The following is a 24,720-nucleotide window of genomic DNA, read 5'->3' as shown; positions in this document are numbered from 1 at the left end:
CCAGGACGCTGTCTGACCCAGTGAACACAAGGGAGGCCGCTGTGCCTTGGCAGGGGCAAACATGTGAGGAGTGTCTTTAGGGGCTGGTGAGGGGGAGGCTGAGGGAGTCTGAGCTGTGGGGCACAGGAAGTGGAAAGTGAACCCTCTGTGCCATCGGTAGGTGGGTGTCGTCCCCAGGAGCCTCAGACATCTCCACAGTCCTGTATCTCAGGAGTCAAGTCCAGAGGCTCTGGACCCAGCCGGGCAGCAGCTGCCAGCTATGTGTCTGCTCTCCTGCCATGGCCACAGCTGTTCCAGGTGTTGCCAGGGGCTTGCTGCAGCCCCAGTGGCCCTCATAGCTCCCTTGTTAGCAGCCCTCACATAACTCACTGACCCCACCTGTTTTGAGCGAAAGAGGAAGAAACCCTGCAAATGAGTGGAAATTAAAGTTGAAGTACTTATCCCTCGGCAGACATCCTGGGATCTGAAGCAACTTGAGGCCCACGGCTGTTCTCCCAGGGTGGGTGTTGAGTGAGCTCTCCGGGTCTTGTAGTTTCTGCACAGCTGTCAGGGTCCCACCTCCTTCCAGGTCTAGGTGTCCCTTGACCTTGGTGAGGTCACTCCTAGGGTGAGAAATTGGAGGTACAGGAAACCCTTGGCCCAGACCAGGCCCACCCAATCCAGGCTCCACTCATAATTGCCCAGCTGTGTTTTGGGTGCCCAGAGAAGAGGTTGTGGGCACCAGGCTTCCGAGACTGGGGGAAACGGTGGTGGGGAGGGCTGAGGTACCTCTGGGGCACAGATTGGGCTTGGAGTCACCAGGTTAAACTCGTGGGTTACTTTGAAGAGAGGGGTGTTCGCACATCCTGGCTCCATCCACTGGGAGCCAAGGAACAGTGGCTCCCCAGGGTAGGTGAGCACACAGCCAGTGCCTAGATCCCATTCCTGAACTACCTGCTCTGTAGAGAAGAACCAGGGTAAGAGGCCGATTCCACCACTGCAGAGACATGACAAGGGGGTAGGAGCCAGCATAAAGGGCTCCCACTGACCAGATGCAGACTAGTCAATCATGAAGTCACAGTTATAATTTGCCTACTAAAACAGGGAGTTGCATTCATGCTGACGCAAATAAGCTGACAAGGAAAGGAAGGAGAGAGAGAAACTCTTACTTAGAACATCAACCTGCAATGACCTGCAGTAGGATGTTAAGGGAATGACACCATGGGAAGGTCATCAGTGGATGCTGAAATTCTGGACAAGCTGTTTATGAGAAATCTCCCCACAAGTTCTTATTGTGAAGGGAAGACAGTAACCTTCCAGTGCAGCAGCCCATGGACACCACTTCCGAGGGATCAGCTTCCGTTACCGACACTGGGACAGACGGACATCGTGGGCCAATGGACGGGAGAGGGACAGCCTCGCTCCTGACTCCAAGTATGAGATCTTGGACAGATCCTGACCGAGGGACACTAAACATCAGCCTGTCCTGTTGAGAGCATTCTGCTGAGGACTGAGGAGAGCCGGGACATGGAAGACGTGTGGGATCATGGACCCAAGGCAGGAGAAACAGGCCATAAAGGATGTCTGGAGAGCTGATGGAGGTGCCTGTGAACTGTGCGTTAGGTCATAATGCCATGGCCCTGTGAAACTTCTGCCATGTTCCTGTAGAGGAGGACCAAGCCTAGAGAAAGGATGGCCTAGCCGGTCCCGCACCCCCTCAACCTTTGCACCCCTAGAGGCTGTGCAGCTTTCGAGACGGGTTGGGTCAGCCATCTGGGCAGGTTTCTTAACTGATTACTAAGAGAATGCCCCTATTTTTAGAAAGTACAAAATGAAGTATCAGGGCATAAAGGGGTGCAATGTCTCCAACTCACCCTCAGATGGTTCAGAGAAAGATATGTGCGGAGAGGGGAGGAAGCACCAGCAGTGAGACAGGGGCATGAGGCCTCAGGCCACCCTACAGCTTCTCCCTGGGGATGAGATTCTGCCCCATCAAGACCAGACCCCCAACCCAGAAGGGACCTGCAGACCACGGAGCTCCCATCAGGCTGCATGGTCACACTTCCCTGTTTCTCTGTTCACCCAGGCCCCTCCCTCCCTTGGGCCCCTCTGCCCAGACCCCAGACAAGACGCCTACTGGAAGTCTCCCGGCTTCGACCACTAGGGGGCAGTGCTGGCTGCTGGCGCTGCTCTCCCTCCCACTGGCTCTGACTGGAAGTTTGGGAGCCTGCCCCCAGGGAGCCCACACTGCTTCTCCCTGGTCCTCAGCCTCCCCACAGGGCTTCTGGGGGGAGGCCAGACACTCTCTTCCTGGGGAACAGAGTCATTAGGATGCCTCAAGCTTCCCCTCTGCTGTGTGGATTCTGGCCAAGATGCTGGGACTTGCACCCGAGCAAGGTGGGGGCAGGTGGGACGTGGCCGTCACAGGGTGGGACCTTGGCCCCAGAATGTAGCAGTGCAGAAGCTCTTAGGTGTTTCAGGTCATTATTAGCACTGTGTCACTGTGGGGTGAGGCTGTAGAGTCATCAAAATAAGCTTCATCTTACCAGGAACTGAGCTTAAGAGCGGGGCACTCTGCTGCAGTCCCCCGCTCATCGCGTACAATCACTGTGTGAAAGAACATTGACCATTCAAGATCAGGACTCCCCAGCCCTGAGCCCTGCCACGTCCTGGGCAGCGTTGGTTCCTCGGCTCAGGCCAGGGGTCGTCTTTGCTGGGCAGGTGACGGGGGTAGGTGGGTGGGCGGGGTGCTGCTTTTGAAGAGATTTTTAAAATTCTAAGTGTTCTGAGGTTTGGAAAGTTTCTGTTTTCGGGATTTTACTTTAGATAACACAAGATAATCCTACAGCATATCCCTGTAGAGGGGGACCAAGCCTGGAGAATTGGCCAGGCTGGTCCCCCAACCCCAGGGCTACACCCCTGGAGGCTGTGCGACTTTCCAAAGGGGTCGTCATGTCCGCCATCTGGGGCCTGTGCAGCCCTGTGTGTGAGTTCACACTCCAGGTTTCCCACCAGTCCCGGTCCTGTGCCCTTGAGAGGCCCTGCGCCAAGGCCTTTCCCTGACGTCCCCTTTGCCATCTCACCTCCATATGCCCCCTTCACGCCACATGCCAGGCATGTGCTGTGCAGTCACCGTGGCTCCAAGGCCATAGGAGGGCACAGGTGCATGCCAGCCCTGGAAAGGCACACCAGGAAACGGCCAGGACAGGGTGTGCTGGTCCATTCCAGGGACACAGAGCAGGTTCCTCATTCTGGCGCCAGTTTGCCTGGCTAGGTTAGCAGTGCAGCTTTTCATAGGTGTTGGCAATAGCCATGCCTAAGTAGGCCACCTGCTTCCCTCGGGGCCTTGGACACCACTGGCTCTTCCTGGGCCCCTGCCCGGCACAAAGACAGCCACACACATTCTCCTTTTTCCCTTTCTCTTTTCCCCCTCTAGGTGGGACAGCATGTGCGTATAAGAGCCACACGGTTGGACCGTGGGATAGCGGGAAATGGGACAGCTGGGCCAGTGGTAGAATGGAGGGCCGTATGGTGCCGCCTGGGCAAGGGGGCTCAGACCTTGAGTGTTGCCCCGGGGCTACCTCCCAGCCCACAAGATGAGACCCCAAGCAGCCACTGCTCCTTCCTTTGGCCTCCTTTGCTTTCTCTCTGCACTCTCATCAGGGTCAGGACAGTGGGAAAGCTGGGCCAGCCTGTGATGTTTGAGGGAAGTCTGAAGGACAGGTGGAGAAAATGTCTGAGTTAGGAGTCTGGACAGATGAAGTCAGAGAGGAGGCAGGGGAAACAACGTGCTGAGTGAGTGAGGGCAGAGGAGGCACTGGAGAGGGGCCCAGCCGCGCAGATGTCCAGGGCTGGAGAAAGAGTAACCGAGGCTGGGTTCCCGTCACAGGCCTCACTTCAGTTCTCCGCCGGCCCCCTTCCACACCAGACACCCAGCCTATGACAAAGGGGCCAGCAGAGGAGGTGGTGATCACATGTGTAGCCCTCATGGGTCCCAGGCCTGGGCTGCTTCCTCATTGTCTTCCCTGGAAAGACACAAAGGCGGTGGCGGTGAGGGGGTGCGGGAGCCACAGAGTAAGCAAGGGCAGGCAAGCCTTGGCCTGGAAGCTTTGAGGACCTTCATCACATACTTCCCGCCGTCCCCCCATTCCACCCCCCAACCCCCCGGCAATGAGAGCGAAGGCTGCTGTGGATGCGTCATGTTGGAGGGACGTCACCCAGTGGTGTGGGTTCTGGGACAGTTGGTTAGGCAGTGGCTCCCTCCGTCCGCACCCTCACTCCCACTTCCTCCTTCCCCCCCACCAACCCCAGGCTCATCTGATGTCTCTGCCGTGTGGGTTTGTTCACAGGTTCCTGCAGACGGGGGACCCATGGGGAAGGAGGACCATGGGACGCAGCCCCTGCAGGTCCTGTCTGTACCCCGACTCCAGAGGAAGCTCAAGGAGGCTGCCAGGAAGATCCTGCGGCTGCGCCTGGAGAAGGAGCAGCTCCTGGAGCTGGGGAACCGGCTGCGAGCGGAGCTGGGGCACCTCACCGGTGGGTCATTCCCCCCGACTCCACCCCTGCTCTGGGGATGGAGGTGCAGGGTGCAGGGGAGGGCTGGCCTAAGGAGGGCTGGGCGGAGGGGGGAGGCCCAGCCCAGGCTGGGGTTGGGGACAGAGGGAGAACAGACAGGACTCAGCTTGATCTCTGTGGTGGGAGTCCCGTGAACCCACCCCTCTGGCAGCATTTTGTGAGAAAAATGCCACAGGTTAGCGAAGCAGCTGGTGTTTCTATGCGGCTTTGTGGTGGCAGCAAAGGCTGCCGTGTTCCCAGGCCATTCCCAGGCTTGGCCTCCTCAGGATAAAGGCGGCAGTGTGTGCAGCAAGGCCAAGGCCTGGACCGTGGGCTGCAGACGCCCAGGCTGCCCGTCATGGGGGTCTTGGGTGCTGGTTCCTGAGAAAGGGACCCATGGGCCGGGCCTGAGGTCCCACGGTTAACCCACTAGAGCTGCTAGATGTTGGGCCTCTCCCAGCATCTCGGCGCACCAGCCTCCCTGCTTTTAAGCCCCTTGGTTTTCCTGCAGCTAAGGCGTCGGCCCCTTTCTTGCAGCCTCCCCCTCACCTTCTGTGGCTCCTGCCTCTGTCCTTTTCCAGCCACAGCTTTGAGTAACTGTGATGATCTCCAAATCTGGGGTCTTTGGGATTTCACCCTGTTGTTGATGTGAAACTAAGCCACCCCTCTCTCCATGACAGCTCACCTACTTTAGGAGCAAGGTCCCTGACTTGCATTTCCTATTGGAGGCAGAGTGCCCCAGCATGCCTGTAAAGAGCTCAGAGCAACAGGGTATCCACAAAATGTTTCTCTTGACTAACGAGAGCCCTGGCTTCCCTCCTGGGTCCTTCTCACCCCCAACCACTGCAGTGTCCAGAAAGCACTTCCCACTGAAGGGGAGGAGACAGGACAGAACATCCACGCTGGTCTCTCCCCAGCACATACCTGCATGAATGAGAATAGTTGTTTTGAATATATTACTATTTAGCCTTAATATGTTGACTCCTGAAATTACCAAGTGATGGGAAGCGGGACTTAGGAGCACAAAGGAGACAGTGGAACTGAGGGGACAGGGTGTGGAAGACCATGGCGGAGCAGACAAATCACTTGTGTTTTCAGCAGACATCTTGCTGAGTGGCTGCTATGTGCCAGGCGCCCGGGATACAGAGGTAAACCAAACCATCCATGTAAAATGATCCCCAGTTATACTTGTAGACCGCTGTACACATCCACCTTTTGTGGGTAGGGGACCTGGGCGAGACTTAAACTCAGAGGCTTTGTCCTTCTAAGAACCGACCCCTGATAGAAGGGCGAGCAGTGCTCAGTGTATTTCTAGATGTCATCAGTGTGCAAGCAGCAACAGTGGGCATCTTTCACGGGAGTTGTCTTCTTCCCTTGGAACCCGTTTGACAAAGCCCTCCTTCCATTCAGTCCTCCTTCTGTTCCACAAGTTGAAGGGGAAGGTTTGGCTTTGCTTGTTCCTTAGGGGCACTTCTGGGCCATCTTCTGCCAAGTTCACTAAAAACCCTGTTTTTACTTTTAAAGGCCATGCCGTGTACTCGTGCTCCCCGCCCCACACGCCTGTCATTTCATGGCCTTCAGCACTTATGGCTCCATTTCTTAATTCCACTCTGTTCCCTCCCACATCTGAACCTTGCTTCTCCTTGACCTTGGCCTCTGTGCCAAGCCCTGCCACTGCTCAGGTGCCCTCCCAGCCCCCGAGGCTTCCAGAGGGAGGCACAGCCATGCCTCCCTCCCCCTCTGACCTTTTATTCAAGTGAACCTGTCTTTCCCCTCATGGTGAATTCCTTGTCTAATCAGCTGATCTCACAGCCAAATATGTGTCATTCACCTATCTCTCTATCCAGCATCCACTCACTGACACATTCACACGTCTCTCAACCCATCTACCCCTCATCCATCCATCTGCCCACCTGTCCAACGAAGGAGCAGATCCTCCATTGCCGGACCTGCCCTCCTGTGCCTCCCAGTGTCAGAGAAAGCTACACATCCCTAGCAGCCAAGTTTGCAGCCTTCTCTGAAAGTTAGAGAGACCTCGGCAGTAGAGCCTTCCATGCCTGGTGTTTTCATTAGTGGTAGGCTTTTAGTAATCTCTTCTGGTTTTCTTCTCTGGTGATATGTCTGTATCGATTTTCTGCCTCTTCTTGGATCAATTCTGGACATGTGCATTTTGCTGGAAATCTCCCCGAAGTCCCTAGTCTTTCTAGTACTACCATAGAGCAGCACATGGTGGCCTGTAACTGTTTTCATCTGCATCTCTGGTTATCGCTCCTTCATTTCCTAAGACTTCTGTATGTGTAGGGATGTGGGATTCTGCTCCAACCGCCCTTTTCCCCATTCGCTGTGCACACTGGCTCAGTTCATTATTTAGGCTTCCCTAAATAATGGTAAAAAAAAGTCTAAAACCACCTAGAAGTGGGAAAGGCAAAAACAACAGAGTTGACGTCGTCACATCCTAAAACATCTGTAAGGAAAAGACATCGTACACAAAGATAAGAGACAAATAACAGATGGGAAAAATATTTGCAACATACCTGACAGATAGAATCAGTACCCAATTTGGGCATCCACTGATGGCAAGCAAAGTGCTGGATGGAGCGTCTAGGAGAAAATCCCCAGAAGTGACAAGGGTGTGGATGCCACATGCCTCTGCAGGAGTCTGAAGAGGGCAAGTAAGTCAGCGTCGAGTTTACGCCCAGACTAAAAAGTCTCATCGCAAGAGCTGTCATTGGTGAAGCCTTTCAGAGGGCAGTTTGCCTGCATCTCACAACTTTTAAAATTATCATACCCTTTGAATATGCAAATCTTCCCCTAGAGATCTTTTTAAAATATTTTCTCACAAATCTGAAAAAGATGCATACGCAAGGATGTTTGGCAGTGTTTTTTGTTACGTAAGAAAGCAATTGGGAAGGTCTAGGGGTCCATCTTTGGGACATTGGAATCGGACCATGGCTGCTGCTTTAACCCTCAAGGGCATGTGGGGTGGACTTCCCTGCTGGTCCCGTCCCCCTGCCAATACGGGGGGCATGGATTCAATCCCTGGCCCGAGAAGACTTCACATGCCACGAGGCATCTAAGCCCCTGCCACACAAATCTTGAACCCGCACTCTGGAGCCCATGAACCACAACTTCTGAGCCCACACACCGTAACTGCTGAAGCCCATGCATCCTAGAGCCTGTGCTCCATAAGGGAAACCACTGCAGTAAGCCTGCACATTGCAGCAAGAGAAAGTCCACTCACAGCAACAAAGACCCAGCACAGCCAAAAATAAGTAAGCAAATTTTTAAAAAGAGAGCGTGTGGGCTGCTTGCATGCCCACGGGTCTCCCACGTTCCCATTGGGCACCATCTCTGCATGGTACTTCTCAAATGAGAGAGACAGCCCGTTTTCCCCCTTCAGCTCCAGTCCACTGTGGATAATTATTTTGTCAAGTACAATAAAATGTGGCCCTTCCAAATTACTTCAAAACTCCTCACTTTGTGTTGTTTCCTCACAGACTTGGACACTCTAAGGACCAGGCTCAGCCTGCTGCCCACATGATGTGTGTGCCAGCCCAGACATGTCAGCCTATGAGAAGAGCGGCCTGCAGAACAGTGTGCTCTGAGGCCCAGGTGAACATACACAGCGTGTGTGCCCGCATGCACACAGAGGGTAGGCTGGAAGGAAGCACCTCCATCCTAACACTTTGAGGAGGATAGTAGATGAGAGGAGAAGGGTGAGGGGTTTGCTCTGTGAACCTGTGCATCGTGGTGGTTTGTAAGAATGCCCAGTACAGGGCTTCCCTGGTGGTCCAGTGGTTAAGAATCCGCCTTGCAATGCAGAGGACACAGGTTTGATCCCAGTCTGGGAGGATCCCACATGGCCCGGGGCAACTAAGCCCTTGCGCAACTTCTGAGCCTGTGCTTTGGAGCCACAACTCCTGAGCCCATCTGCATTAACTACTGAGCCCACGTGCTCTAGAGCCCATGTTCCACAAGAGAAGCCACCACAATGAGAAGACTGAGCATAGCAACTAGAGAGTAGCCCCCAAACTCTCCACAACTAGAAAAAGCCCGCATGAAGCAATGAAGACCCGGAGCAGCCAAATTAATTAATTTAAAAAAGAAAAAAACTATTTTAAGAATGCCCAGCACACTCCATTAGTTCCCTTTTGGGAAGGCCACCCTCCCCAATACCATGTGGCAATAGGTTTCTGCTCTCCCACATAGGGAGACAGCAAAAGTTGTGACCAAGACTGGTCTGTCTGCATGTTTTTTTACAAAGCTGATTTATCCAGGTCATCAGTCATGTGACTGTTGTCACTAAGTGGTACAGAGTGACCAACTGTGACAGAAGTGTGTTATGTACCATCCAGCCAAGGCAGAGCTATGCCCACTTGGGCTCCCTCTGGTTCCAGCACCACTGGGCAGGGTCAGCCCCAGGGCTTGTCCTCACCTGTCCGCCTCTGGAAAAGAACTTCATCTCCCAGGGAGCTAGCGGAGCCGCCCCTTCACTTACCCTGGTTTCATCCTGCATCCCCCACAGCCTGGGGTCAGGCTCCTGTCCCAGCCACATCCCCCCTTCTCCAGTTCAAGGCCTTCAGATCTGCATTTACAAACAAGCAGGCTCATGTGGTTCGGACCTGCACTTTCAGACAGGCAGACTGTGTGATTGGGCATGTGGCCCTGACTCAGAATTTCACTCTCCTACCTAATCTCTAAGTGAGTGGGTAGGTGGCAATGCTGGGGCATCACGTGTCCTCAGGTGCCCCAGCCCCATTTGCACTCCCATCAGCCCAGCTGCAAGTGCTCACCCCTCACCTCTGGGACAGAGGCCATCACACCATCTGCTGGGGGTAAGGCCAGGACCACGACAGATGCCAGTACAGCCTGAGCCGGGCTGCACAATGGAAGATCAGAAAAGGACAGGCCATGAGGCCAGACCGAGTGGACTTCAACTCGGCCCACCTCTCCCCTACTTTGTTCTTCCTCCTGCTGCCAATTCTCCTTTTCCCCAAAATTGGAACAGCCTATGATGTTTTCTTAATCCAGTACACAGCTGGGATTCTTTAGAGTGTTGGTTATCAGGATCTTAACATCTGACAATTTTGGAAGACTTTATTTTGGAGGGCAAGTAGTTTTAGATTCACAGCACAACTGAGCAGAAGACAACAGACTCCCCATACACTCCCTGCCCTGCACACGCACAGCTCCCCTATTATCCACATTTACTTGGTGCGGTTTAGTTGCTAAATCGTGTCCGACTCTTTGCAACCCCATAGACTGTAGCCCGCCAGACTCCTCTCTCCTTGTGATTTCCCAGGCAAGACTACTGTAGTGGATTGCCATTTCCTCCTCCAAGGGATCTTCCTGACCCAGAGATGGAAACCGTCTGCTGCGTTGCAGGCGATCTCCTGCACTGCAAGCATATCCTTTCCCGCTGAGCCCACATCCACTCTAGATGATACATTCGTTGCAATCAGTGAAACTGCTTTGACACAGCATCACCCAGAGTCCTACAGTTTTACATCAGGGTTCACCTTCATGGTTTACGTTCTGTGGGTTTAAACCTTGTGCACTCCTCCTGGTCACCCTCCCTCCCTCCTGACCTCTGAGAACCACTCATCTTTTCCCTGTCTCTGTAGTGTAGTCTTTTCCAGCATGTCATAGAGTGGGGATCACACAATATGTATTCTCTGATATCTAACATTTCTTAAAGGCTCTTCTTTTTTTTTTTCCCCCCTGATTTTGAAAAGGCTATTTGCTCACTATAAAAATTTAAATGAATGCTGAGAGATAGTTAATTTATACTGGAAAGCACAAATTGCCAACTAGAACTTATCTGCATTTTGCTGCCTGTCTGTTGGATTGTTTGTTCTTGCTGTCACATGCACCCTCATGTTGAAACTGAGTGATTCCTGCCTAGCTCTGCACACCCTCCCTCAGGGTCATCACCGAGCTGGCCCCAGAGGAGACTCCACGCACTGGACTGTTTCTATCACATGTCTGTTCAGTGGGCTCCAGCAGACACGCTCCAACCAGCCTCTCAGGAGAATGTGAACCGTTCCTCACCTCCCCCCACCCCCACCCCGCCCCGACCCCAGGGAAAGTGCATTTGGGTGTTTTTTTACAATAGTAAAGTGTGTATTTGACCACAGCTTCACAGAAGCTAAAAATTCATTAGAAATCAGTTTTTGCCAGTTTAGTTAGGTAAAATAAGTTCATTGTTTTAATTTGTATTTCTTTACATTTCTGTGTGTGGGTGTGGGTGTTGGCCATTTGTATCTCATTATGTAATTTTTCTGCTGAATTTCTTTTGTGCTCTCCCCCAACTTTCTTGCTGCTGAATCTTTGATTCATCTAGAAATGATTTGTAAAAAAGAAACAGGTTAGGGATCTAGCTTTATTTTATTTTTTCCTAAGTGGTTAGCTGGTTGACCCAATACTGTTTATTGGGCATACATGCATAAATAGGAAAATGCCTCTTTACATTTAGTTTATTAATTATGATTACACATGTGCATCTCCAGTCCTGTAAACGATATTAATTGAGAAGCAGTGATTTTCAGTCACATTTTATGAATTCTTGGTGTGTTTGCCCCTCGCTATCAGCGCCCTGCCACACTCTTCGTCTCCGAACCCCTGGAAGTCCTGGGTCATGCACAGCTTCACTCGTGTGTTCTGAGGGCCTTGGAAGGAAAGGATCTGATATTCAGGGATCTATTCTTTCCTTCAAGAAGGGCCTGTGGGCGGTAAACTTTGTCTTCATAAAATGATTTTATTTTGACCACTTCCTAGAACGATGGCATAGCTGGAAGGGGACTTCTGATTGGCATTTTCTTACAACTTTTTTGTCAGACAGTACCCTGCTAATTTGTGAGAAGCCAGCGTCAGTATGAGCTCTTCCTCGCAGGTGGCCTCCCTTTCCTCTATGGCTGCTTTAAGATTTTTCTTCCAACCCATTTGTGCTCCTGTTCTATCATCCTGTGTCTACGTGAGGGTTATTCTGCTTTAATTTAACCTGCTCTGGAATCAGTATTTTTATTTATTTATTTTTTTTTTACATCTTAAGATTTGTGGTTGGTTGGGTTTTTTGGGTTTTTTCCATTCTTTAAATGTCTCAACTATTTGTCTTTTTTTTTTTTTTTTTAATGATTGTGCTGGGTCTTCGTTTTTGTGCAGGCTTTTCTCTAATTAAAGTACATGGGCTTCTCATTGCTGTGGCTTCTCCTGTTGCAACACACGGGGTCTCGGGCTTCATTCAGTAGTTGCAGCAGGTGGGCTCAGCAGTTGTGGCTCCCAGGATCTAGAGCACAGGCTCAATAGTTGTAGAACTTAGGCTTAGTTAGGCTTCCCAGGTGGCGCAGTGGTAAAGAATCTACCAGTGCAGAAGACACGAGAGGCACAGGTTCGATCCCTGCGTTGGGAAGATCCCCTGGAGTAGGAAATGGCAACCCACTCCAGTATTCTTGCCATGGAAAATTCCACAGACAGAGGAGCCTGGCGGTCGACAGTTCGTGGGGGTCACAAAGAGTCAAACACAACTGAGCGACTGAGGGCACACACACGGACTTAGTTGTTCGCAGCATGTGGCTTCTTTCCGAATCAGGAAAGAACACGTGTCTCCTGCATTGGCAAGCAGATTCTTTACTGCTGAGCCACCAGGGAAGCCCAGTCATTGTTTTTTTAAATACCACGTCTTCCCATTTCTTTGTAATCCCTCCTAGAGCATGTTAAATATGTTTATTAACCTGTGTGTTTTAGAATTTCTTTGCTACCTTCCAGGGGGTTTCCTCAAAGATGACTGCTTGGAGTCAATGGATGGTTTTCTATGTCTTTATCAGAAGTTTCCATTTTATTTTTATTCATTCCTTTCCTTGGGTTTATTTTATTGTTCTTTCCCTGATTTCTTACGCATTTATTTTATCCTTTCTTGTTTAGTAATTGCATAGTTTTAAGATGTGAATTTCCTTTCTGAGTATCGATTTTGCCATGTCCCAGGGTTTTGCTTTTTTTTTAATTTGGCTGCACTGGGGCTTAGTTGTGGCACGAGGGATCTTTAGTTGCTGCATGAGGGATCTAACCTGGGCCCCCTGCATTGGGAACACAGAGTCTTAACCACTGAATCACCAGGGAAGTCCCACCCCAGAGGTTTTGAGGGATAATATTATCAGGATGATTAGTTGCTAGATATTCTACCACTACAGACTCAGGTTTTCTATTTCACTCAAGTTGATTAGGAGTATTCACCTAAAAAACAAAAGGCCAGTTATTTTTCCAGAAGAATGAGTTTATTTGGAAACAACAAAGAGCTGCAGTTTGGGACATGCAATTATGGTGAACCACATGCAAATCCAGTAAAAAACCAGAGAGAACTTGAGTTTTCTCTCAAGTAAAATAGGAGTAATACAAGAACTACTGTAGGGGATAATGAGGCCCTGAGCCCCAATAACCTTTTCTGTTACAGACTTTATACGTTGAAGTGCTTACTTGGGGAGGGCATTTGAGGGAATCTATTTGAATCTTGATGGGAGGATTTTGCCAGTATCAGTTGGACAGTTTGCCCATAAGGAAGGTGGTAGCTGATTCAATAGAGACAAATAATCAGTGTTTCCAGAAGCAGCTCCAGTACTATCAGAGACAGAGCAAATAAAAGAAGTCAAAGGATGGTTTAATTCACCTGATTGATTATTTTTGTGGCAACTGTCAAATTTTAGAACTGTCTTGCCCTTTTTGGGAGAAAGAAATTCCAGCATGATACTTTTCCAAGAATCCGTGGCCTTATAAATTAATAGGGGCTGAGGAGCTAAGGAGAAAAGGGTGTGTACCTCTTAAAGGGTCTAAGCAAAAGAGAAGAGGTTCAGAAACAGGACCCTATTGAGGTTCAGTAGAGACCCCCACTATTTGGACCATTTTAGTTTTTTTTTTTTTTTTATAGTGGTGGGGCTGCAACACCGAGAGTGTGATCTAGGGCCTGTAAAGACAGAGATTTGTTCGCAGTCTGGAGAGTGGTTTCTCTAAGTTGATTCAAGGAGAGGATTGAGAGAGCCTCAGTCATTCCTCAGAGCCCCTCACAGGGAGTTAAGAGCATGTTTGAGAGGCTGGTTAGAGGGCTAAAGATGCCCAAAACACTTACACTTTTAGCAGTCTTTTTCCAGTGTCCTGGCTGTTTGCAGTAATAGCAGAGACTAGAAGGGTTTTGTTAAGGCGCCTTCATTTTCAGGAATTAAAGATTAAGAATTTAGTGGTCTTGACTCACCTAGGATTCGAGTCAGCTGATTTGCCAAGTTAACTAAATCTAGAGTGGACATATGGAGAAGGCAATGGCACCCCACTCCAGTACTCTTGTCTGGAAAATCCCATGGACAGAGGAGCCTGGTACGCTGCAGTCCATGAGGTCGCTAAGAGTCGGACACATCTGAGTGACTTCACTTTCACTTTTCACTTTGATGCGCTGGAGAAGGAAATGGCAACCCACTCCAGTGTTCTTGCCTAGAGAATCCCAGGGACTGGGGAGCCTGGTGGGCTGCCGTCTATGGGGTCGCACAGAGTCGGACACGACTGAAGTGACTTAGCAGTAGCAGCAGAGTGGACATAATCTCTCATTCCACCCTTGTCCTTCTAACTAAAAGAGAATGATCCTGGTTCAGCCCAGTAGTAAGTGAGGCGACAAGGGCTATCCAAGTGATTTCAACATCTGAAGGAAGACCAGCATTTTTTTAAAGACAATTTGAAGTCAATTAAATAGTCACGAACAGATTCATCAGAATTTTGTGTGCAAACCTGAATTTAGTTCCCATCAACAGGCTTGGGAAAGGCAATTGTTAACTGCTGGTGGGGGTTTTCAGCAAACGTTCTGACCTCTTAACAGAAGCTGTGGTGGTTTAGTCATTAAGTCATGTCTGATTCGTGTAACCCCATGGACTGTAGCCCTCCAGGCTTCTCTGTCCATGGAATTTCCCAGGCAAGAATATTGGAGTGGGTTGCCATTTCCTTCTTCAGGGGATCTTCCCCCAAACCAGGGATCAAACCTGTGTCTCCTGCACTGCAGGCAGATTCTTTTACTAGAAGCTAGGAGTTTGTTTTTCTAAAGGCCCTCCAGGGTGATTCCTTCAGCCTAATTTCATTCAGTGTTTGGCTTGCCTCTCAAAAAGATTGTGAACTAACTGATATAAATCTGAGAAACCAGACTGGTAGGTTTGAATAGCTATGCTAAATTCTTCAGCAAATCTACCAAGGTCCTCAGTTACTTTTGGAAACTTTTAACTGTGTGTGGCAATTCAGCCTTTGTCAAGGAAACATAAGTAATGGGTCTTACTTACTTACATAAGTAATGGGTCTATTTGGACCCTCAGAAGATTGCTCTATATTTTTTTATTTAATTAATTAATTTATTTGTGCCAGATCTAAGGTCTTTGATTTTCATTGTAGTATGTGAGACTTTAGTTGTGTTATTCAGACTGTTAGTTGCTACATGCAAATTCTTCGTTGCAGAGTGTGGAATCTAGTTCCCTGACCAGGCATGGTGCCTGGGCCCCCTGCATTGGGAGTGTGAGGTCTTACCACTGGACCACCTGGGAAGTCCCAGAAGTTTTCCCTTTAAAGGGCAGTTTCTGATAGAGGGTGGCAGAGACTGAGACAAAGAAGCAAGGGGAGGGGGAGTGGGGGGATGAATGAGCTGATACCAGGGACAAAGAAGTGGGGGGGATGAGCCTGAGGCTTCATAGCCATTTTGTCTTTGTTTGCCTCCGACGGTATAATTATTGTATTTGTAGAGAGACAATTTTAAATTCCTGATAATGTTTGGAAGCCTCCAAATAGCAATCAACAGAGGCACCCAATTTAATTTTGATGATTTCAGAGTCATGGCTGCTGTCTAATAGTTTTAAGAAAGGTAAGCTTGGGGAGTCTGAAAGTTCTCCGTAATGGCCAGTGATGTTCTAAATTACTTTTGGTTAAAATTTGTCCATTTCTTTAGAAACATGCATGAGAAGGGATTGTGGTTTTTTAAACATAAAATCAGACAGGGTCTTTGAATGTGGGGCGCCCTCAAGACATTTTAGATAACTGGGATCCTGTTTTCTGGAGGGTTTTTTTTTTTTTCTTTTTTTTTCCTCTAAAGCGGAGAGGGCAATTCTTAAACAGCCTGCAGGCCAAATAGCAGTACAGTTCCTGCTGGAACAGCCTGATCCCAAAACAATCAGACCAAAGGCTGAATGGCACAGTTCCAAATAGGAACAGCCCAGTTCCAAAAGGAATTGGACCGAAGGCCAGCACAGTTCCAGTTGGGACAGCCTGATTTCAAGTAAGGCCGAAGTGCTGAATGAGTGCTCACAGACAAAGCAAAGCCTTAACAAAAAGGGTGAAGCCTTTAAACATATCCCAGATAAAGCCTTTGAGAGTTCTAAATGCACTAAGAGCAGAGCTCCAATCCAGGAGAAAATCCAATCCAGGAGAAAACCTTCCCCTTAAACTCCAGGGGTGACTAGAAAAACAGTGAGCCCCGTGGACTTGGTGAGTACCACACCCTTTTGCTCACCAGCCCCAAGGTTGTCAGGAGTCTGCTCTGGATCTTGGTAGGACCTCCAGTGTTAACCTAAAACTTATTTTTTATCAGCAAAATGAGTTTATTCAGGAGCAACAAAGAATTCCAATTTGGGACATACGACTGTGGTGAACCACATGCAAGTCAGTGAGTTCAGTCTCAGTTGTATCCAACTCTTTGCGACCCCATGAATCGCAACACGCCAGGCTTCCCTGTCCATCACCAACTCCCAGAGCTTCCTCAAACTCATGTCTGTCGAGTCGGTGATGCCATCCAACCATATCATCCTCTGTCATCCCCTTCTCTTCTTGCCTTCAATCTTTCCCAGCATCAGGATCTTTTCCAGTGAGTCAGTTCTTCACATCAGGTGGCCAAAGTATTGGAGCTTCATCTACAGCATCAGTCCTTCCAGTGAATATTCAGGACTGATTTCCTTTAGGATGGATTGGTTGAATCTCCTTGCTGTCCAAGGGACTCTGAAGAGTCTTCTCCAACACCACAGTTCAAAAGCATCAATTCTTTGGCACTCAGCTTTCTTTATAGTCCAACTCTCACATCCATACATGACTACTGGAAAAGCCCTAGCTTTGACTAGACGGATCTATGTTGGCAAAGTAATGTCTCTACTTTTTATTTTGTTTACTTTTTTTATGTCTCTCCTTTTTAATATGCCATCTAGGTTGGTCATAGCTTTTCTTCCAAGGAGTAAGCGTCTTTTAATTTCATGTCTGCAATCACCATCTGCAGTGATTCTGGAGCCCAAGAAAATAATGTCTGTCACTGTTCCCATTGTTTCCCCATCTATTTGCCATGAAGTGATGGGACTGAATGCCATGATCTTTGTTTTTTGAATGTTGAGTTTTAAGCCAGCTTTTTTACTCTCCTCTTTCACTTTCATCAAGAGGCTCTTTAGTTTCTCTTCACTTTCTGCCATAAGGATGGTGTCATCTGCATATCTGAGGTTATTGATATTTCTCCCTGCAATCTTGATTCCAGCTTGTGCTTCATCCTGTCCAGCATTTCGCATGATATACTGTGCATATAGGTTAAATAAGCAAAGTGACAATATACAGCCTTGATGTACTCCATTCCCAATTTGGAACCAGTCTGTTGTTCCATGTTCAGTTCTAACTGTTGCTTCTTGACCTGCATAGTCCTGTAAAGCAAATAGTCCAAGTCTGATTCTAACTTGCTTCTTGACATGCAAGTCAGATAAAGCAAAAGAGAGGAAACCTTTTTATAGAGGAGTAGGGGACTGTGTGGGGAGCTGTTACAGAGTCCTTTGGAGGAAACTGGGAGTTCAGAGTGTAGTGATTTTTCATTTGCTGAGCTGTAGTGACCTCTCATCGTCTGGGCTGCCATCAGGCTAAGAGAGTGTCTTCCTCCTCCTTGAGGCAGTAAGGCAGTGTCACTTCCGTCCGGAGATCCAAAGTCGTCTCTTCTGTCAAGATCTGTACTTACATGAGTGAGGTATGCGTAGGGGCTCCGCTTCTGGCCTCCTAACTCCCATCTTAGTGAGTTACCCTTGGTTAATTTTCGCAAGAGAGAGTTTCAAAATTGAAGAGAGAATTGAAGTCTACTTTTGATTGTGTTCTGTTTAGCAGCCTTTTTGGAAAAAAAAATATATATAGTTTTATTAAAGATGCTGAAGAAGATCTAGAGAAACAGAGATATAGTATTTCCACTGATGTGATATCCATACTGTAGCATGTCTACTGGAGTTTACTTTTTTGAGGACATCAGTTCTCAAATAGATGAAAATCCTAACACATTTTTTCATGGAGTTGGACAAACTGGATTTTAGGTTCATGTGGATGAACAAATGAGTAGAACACCAAAGGTAATCCTGCTGGTCTTGGAGGGTCTCTGGGGAGGTGGAAGGCCGCTGTGGCTCACTGTGGGGACGAGGACACTGGTGGCAGAGGTACTCACCAGGGTGAGCTCTCCTGGAGTCCAGCCACCACCCCAGCACCAAGACCCAGCCCCACCCAACAGCCTGTAGGCTCCAGTGCTGGGACGCCTCAGCTTAAATACAATGATTAACATTCTTTCTAAACTTTTGTATACTCATCAACCTGAAATGCCAAGAATTATGATTTTTGCGTTAAAATCTTGCACTGTTCTTGTATTTCTTTCCATTTCTCCTTCTGCTCCTTACAACTGTGTTGTATCAGTTTTCACACCATGCTACTTAAAGCAGAAGTGCTCATACCAGTTTTAGCTCATCAAGGTTCATATTATTCAGTGTCCTTTCTGATGTCTGGCATCATTTTAATAATATTTCTATAACAAGTGTTAAAAGATTATTTTCAGGAAGAAGTAAGATATGATTCTCAAACAGATATGAAAGCCAGCACATATTTAGAATTTTCCCCTCTTCATTGAACAGTGAGGAAACCAGTCAGATGTTATAACCAATTCAAGGAAAAATCAAAAGAGCAAATGTATATGGAGTAAAGGAATTGAATTGCAAACAGAGGCAGAACCAGTTTCTCTAAAGGGAGGATGGGGAGGCCATGATAAATCCAAGGGACAAGTCATGGTCTGCACAACCGGCAGCTTCCGGAGTTGTAAAGTAGCTCAGGCACCATGAGAGGCAAGATCCTGATAGCTCCTTAGGATGTGCAGTAGGCAATGCAGTTTCCGTAGCTTTTTGTTTTTTCTCTTTAGTTTCTCAGCTTTTGATGAAATTCATCTGAGAGATTATTCTTGATCAGGAAACAAGGCTGATCTCATTTGGCCTGATTGTTTCCGTATGTGCAGTCAGAGTGTTAATCCATCATGTTGGCCTTCTTGAGTTTGCTTTGCTGGAAGTTCCCATCAGGATTTCAGGTTGTACTTTTGAAAGCATCTTATTTGTTGTCCTGAGTCCAGGAAGTCAAGAACCCACCATGTTTCACCTGCTGGATTATTTCAAGCAAATTCCTTTTTTCTTGAGCTTTCCAGAATATTCCAAGGCTCCTGGACTTGCCAGGAGATGAACTTCCTTATCCCCTTATGAGGCTGGCACCTGGCAGTTTTCCTGGGAGGGCCTTGTGAGCCTTGATCCCTGAGCTGCAGATCCTTAAACATGCTGGGTCCTGGTGATTGAATGAGTATCATTCTCCCTTGTGGCCACCCAGGCAAGGCCATGTTGCCAGTCAAATCCTGATGGAAACAAGAACAGATTCCCTTTGAACCTACACAGATTATTATATTGCCAGGAAAGGAAGAGTACTCAACAAGAGTTTCCAAGTTCTGGAGGACTCAGATTTAAGAGAACAAGATACCACTTAGAAATGTTTCATTTCAGTTTATAAAACCAGAGGCCACTAAATTTGTGTGGACTACAGACAGCTTAAGGGTTTCCCAGATGGCTCAGTGGCAAAGAATCCTCCTGCCAGTTCAGGAGATACAGGATACGCGAGTTCAGTCCCTGGGTCAGGAAGATCCCCTGGAAAAGGAAATGGCAACCCACTCCAGTATTCTTGCCTGGGAAATCCCGTGGACAGAGGAGCCTGGCGGGCTACAGTCCATGGGGTTGCAAAGAGTCAGACATGACTTAGCAACTAAAACCACCACCACAGACAGCTTAAGGGGAAAGAGAAAGGGTTCCTTGTGTATCTAGAAAGAGCATTAAAGTCACATGTACAGTGTTCCCAGTAGCAGCTGCATTGTCCCGTGTCGGTTTCTTCAGTCCTAGGTGATTAATCCTTATTTACTCTGTCTCGGTTCTGAAATCTCAACAATCCATCTGCTGCTTTACTAGAGTTCTGGAAATCCTGAGTCAGTCCACTGGATGGCCTCACGGTGGTCTAAGCAATGCCCATGACAGTGTTTTCCCACTGTGCTGGCCTCTCTTTTTTCTTCTATTTCTCTCTCTCTCTCTCTTTTCTTTTTTCTTTTCATTAAAGTAAACCAAACTCTTTGTAGTTGTTCACTGAAGAGAAAATGCACAATCTATAAGTGGAGAATTAGGTTTTATTCAAGAATATTCCTGAGGACTAAAGTCCACTGTTGCTGAAGCTGAAGCTTCAATACTTTGGCCACCTGATGCAAGCAGCCAGCTCGTTGGAAAAGACCCTGATGCTGGGAAAGATTGAAAGCAGGAAGAGAGGAGGAGGATGAGATGGTTGAACAGCATCACCAATGCAATGGACATGAACTTGAGCAAACTCCAGGAGGTGGTGAGGGACAGGGAAGCCTGATGTGCTACAGTCCATAGGATTGCAAAGAGTTGGACACGACTTGGCAGCTGAACAACAGTCCAGGAAGGTGGCCTAGCTGATGGCTCTGAGAGACTGTTCTACACAGGTCAAGGAGGAGAAGGGGATATGAAGGAGTTTTTGCTAAAACAATATGTATGTAGCCAAACATTGAAAGATTACTACTAATCACAAAAAAACAGACATCTCGAGGATTTTAGTGCCTTTTTATATATGGGAAGATGCAAGAGTCTGGGCCCATTGAAACCATTCCTCTGATATGCATCTGAACTCTATAGGGCCAATATCCTGTTTTTGTCCATTCTGAATCCCGTTAGGGTACACAGTTGGGACAGCTGCAGTGGCTGATTGCTTGCTGGCAGGCGTTATTCTCTGTTTATTGAAATGGCAGACCACAGTTTTTTTTTTTGTCCACATGGATGACAAAGACATAATATAGCCATGGTTAACTTATACTACTGATAATTTTCGAAAGTGAAAGATCTGATGGGAGTTCATAACAAGAAAAGTGCCACAGAGAAGTTATATTTGGTTGTTTCTGTGCCGTGCAAAACAAAGCCCCCCCCCGCCCCGAAAAAGTTTTAGATAAAGTTAATCTAAGATGTTTATGCCTGTTTTTAAAGAAGACTGTGAACACTATATCTAATTTCTAAAAATCAATGAATATAATTTTTATAGAGGAAAAATTCCTGCGATATGACACAAAATAATCCTGAAACATAATGTACCAAGACTATCAAGCAGAGAGTCAGGAGTTGTGGGGCAGGTCCTAACCATCTGCATACCAAGTATGAGATGTGAAGGCCCAGCTGCAAACTCCTGGCCTCCAAAACGCTGGATTCAAGTTAAAGAAGGAAGGTTGTGACCAGGTAAATATTTAAAACAGTGACTGAGTCTACCAACTTTTAAGCTCTATGCCCCTGTTCCCTCATGGCACTGGGCAGATACTTTAGATGAGATCGGGCGCATTCAGGGTAGTATGGCCGTAGAGTGAGCAGATACTTTAGGACTCTGATGAAGAAAAACCTGACAGGCACCCAGGACCCTGACAGATCTCTGGAAAGTTCCTCAAACATATGATGTGACTAACATTTTACCAACAAATACTAAATGGGATTGACAACATTTCTTCAAACTCAGCAACTCTTCTCATGAAACTCATGGATAATAATGCCTCAAATAAGCCTAATTATTTCTAACACTTCTAAGAACAAATCTTTGTGATTTTTCCAAGGCACAAAGATAATTTTAGGTGAAAAGAGTATCCTGGAGGTTTTATCTCATTTTTACCCCTGGGATTCAATTTGAAAAGGAAAATTATCAAAGGCTGTCAGGAGATTTGAACACTAAAATAGGATCACAGATGCCTGGGAAACAACAGTATTTGTCTACTCAGGTGAAAGTGGCAATAAACATTTAAAAATAAACACAGAAGTTAATGTCATTGTAAAGAACTTTAGTTCTCCCATAAGGGAGGTAGCTTTGTGTCTTTGTTTTTAATAATGAAATGCAATAAAGTCAACATAAAGCAAAGAAAACTATTCTGGTCTTCTAGACATTTTATAAAAATGGAAGCATGCATCGTGTGACCTTTTATGTCTGACTTCTTTCACTGAACATAATGTTTTTGAGGTTTGATCACACTGTAGTGTGTGTCGGTGCTTCATTCCTTTTTGTGGCTGAATAATATTCCCTTGTATAGACAGACTACACTCTGTCTATCCATTCATTAGTAATAGACATTTGGGGTTTGTTTGTTTGTTTTTCTGTCTTTTGGTTATTGTGAATAATACTTCTATGAAAATTCTTGTACAAGTTTTTGTTTAAACGTGTTCTCAGTTCTTTAGATATATACCCAGAAATGGAATTGCTGCAGTAACATGGTAAATTCCATGTTTAACTCATTGAGGAGCCACCAAACGGTTTTTGACTGTAGCTGCATTTTGCTTTCCCACCAGTAATATATGAGGTTCTGATTTTCCACATCCTCAACAACACTTACTTCCTGTCTTTTTGTTTTTGTTTTTGTTTTTTTTTTTGGCTGTACCTGTAGCATATGGAATTTCCCTGACCAGGGATTGATCCCATGCCCTCTACTGTGGAAGCACAGAGTCTTAACCACTGGACCACCAGAGAAGGTCCTCTGTGTTTTTTATTTTAGCCATCCTAGTAAGTGCAAAGTAGTATCTCATTGTGATTTTGATTTTGCATGTCCTTAGTGACTAACGATGTTGAGCATCTTTTCATTGTCTTGTTACCCATTTCTGTAACTTCAGAATTGATAGCCTTTAAACTGCGGTATTATAAACTAAGGAAAGTATATTCATTTCCAAATGTTGTTCTTCATACGTCTTTTTATCATCTGGAAAAAACATACATTACTTTAGGCCTCATCTCAGAAGGATCACGGTGGCAAAACTAATTTCATAACTACTCAGATGTTAATAACATGCAATATGTCCATCATCGTTATCTTTAAATGAATGGAGAAATAAGCTTTTGAAAAATTTCTCTGCTTCAGTTTCCAACATTGTAAATAGCAATAGTTATTAACCAAAAACAGTAAAACAGCCAGTAATTTAACCTGCCAAATGAATTTATTCAGGAGCAGCAAAGAATTGCAGTTTGGGACATGCAACTACAGTGAACCACATGCAAGTAATGTTGAGGCAAAGGAGGGGAACCTCTTTTATAGAGAAGGGGAAGTTGGGAGGAACTGTTAAAAAGAGAGTCCATTGGAAGAAATTGGAACTTCAAAGCACAGTGGCTTTTATTGGCTGGGCCATTGCCAAGCAGTGATAAAATCTTCCTCCAGCTGCCAGCAGTGTTACTTCCTTCCAGAGATGCGAGGTGGTCTCTTCTGTTGGGATCTGCACTGATGTGCGTGGGACGTGAGTGAGAGCTCCCCTTCTGGCCTCCCAACTCCATTTTAGTGAGGATCCCATGATTAATTTTCACATAAATCACACACACACACACACACCAAAAAAAAAAAAAACCAAACTTGGGGGTCCTCAGTAACCTTGTATTTAACCAAATTAATTCATTATTCTGAAAAACTGTTATTTCAATGGTAATTTCTCTCTTGTAGTATGTCAGCTTAAAGATAAATTTCTAAGGTTTTCAGGTAACATAACCCAAACTGAGTTAACAAATGAATGTTCATTTGATGCCTAGATCATATCTGATTAAGGCAGACTGCTGAAGCATTGGTTATAAGAATAATCCTTGAGCGTACATATGTAAACTTTTGCTTCTTATTTTTCTATGCTGCAGAGAGGGTATGTCTTTGGGTCTGTTAATGGATGTGCTCATGTCTGCCACTCTGAGAAGCTGTGTCCAGGGTGTGTGCCTTTATAGAATGTGTCTGTGTGTTCTGAAGTCTGCTGGAATGCTGGCGTGTGTTGCACCGTTCACACATGTCCATTCACCAGCCCCACCCAAATTCTCTTAAAAGATAAGTGACTTTGGTTTTAAAGATGCACATGCTGTTCTTCTTGAGTATTTGTTTTCAGCACGGGAGGAACCCAAGTGATATGCACACAAGGGATAAACTCCCCTTCCCTCATTTCGTTTATAGGGAAGCCGCCTCATCACCCCTTCCGCACCCCTGAGGCGCAGGGCTCAGGTGAGGCTCCTGATGTATGCCTGGGACAGTGGCAACCCTGCCTCACAACTCAGGTAACAGTCCTTTACCTAAGAAACTTACTTTTAAGAAACTTTGTACTGATTGCTCAAATACTGCGTTTTCATAACAGAAACTTGAGAATACGGTAAACACAATTTAAAAAGCTTTCAGTTTTCAGCACTTCAGCATAGTTAGCAGTAACTTATCAGTGTATTCAGTTCAGTTCAGTTCAGTCTGTCAGTCGTGTCTGACTCTTTGCGACCCCATGGACTGCAGCACGCCAGGCCTCCCTGTCCATCACCAACTCATGGAGTTTACTCAAACTCACGTCCATTGAGTTGGTGATGCCATCCAACCATCTCATCCTCTGTCGTCCCTTTCTCCTCCCACCTTCAATCTTTCCCAGCATCAGGGTCTTTTCCAATGAGTCAACTCTTCACATGAAGTGGCCAAAGTATTGGAGTCTCAGCTTCAACATCAGTCCTTCCAATGAATATTCAGAGCTGATTTCCTTTAGGATGGACTGGTTGGATCTCCTTGCTGTCCAAAGGACTCTTGAGTCTTCTCCAATACCACAGTTCAAAAGTATCAGTTCTTTGGTGCTCAGCTTTCTTTATAGTCCAGCTCTCACATTCGTACGTGACTACTGGAAAAGCCCTAGCTTTAACTAGATGGACCTTTGTTGGCAAAGTAATGTCTCTGCTTTTTATTTATTTATTTTTTGTCTCTGCTTTTTAATATGCTGTCTAGGTAGTTCATAACTTTTCTTCCAAGGAGCAAACGTCTTTTAATTTCATGGCTGCAGTCACCATCTGCAGTGATTTTGGAGC

At 46.8% G+C, this 24,720-nt stretch overlaps 1 protein-coding gene across 12 annotated transcripts in view; it reads left to right on the top strand.

Annotated features, from left to right (window-relative positions):
- CCDC57 (coiled-coil domain containing 57) overlaps positions 1–24,720 on the top strand; it is a 113,544-nt gene that overhangs the window by 55,315 nt on the left and 33,509 nt on the right. For 2 of the 12 annotated variants that reach the window (XM_043463919.1, XM_043463920.1), the window contains exons 15-16: positions 4,329–4,515; positions 23,843–23,943. In XM_043463919.1, the coding sequence (XP_043319854.1) occupies positions 4,329–4,515; positions 23,843–23,943 (288 nt within the window). The other 10 variants (XR_006268645.1, XR_006268635.1, XR_006268641.1 and 7 more) reach the window with 10 other exon arrangements.

Source organism: Cervus canadensis, chromosome 1, assembly GCF_019320065.1.
Source record: "Cervus canadensis isolate Bull #8, Minnesota chromosome 1, ASM1932006v1, whole genome shotgun sequence".
Lineage (NCBI taxonomy): Eukaryota > Metazoa > Chordata > Mammalia > Artiodactyla > Cervidae > Cervus > Cervus canadensis.
This window is presented reverse-complemented; position numbering and strand designations above follow the sequence as displayed.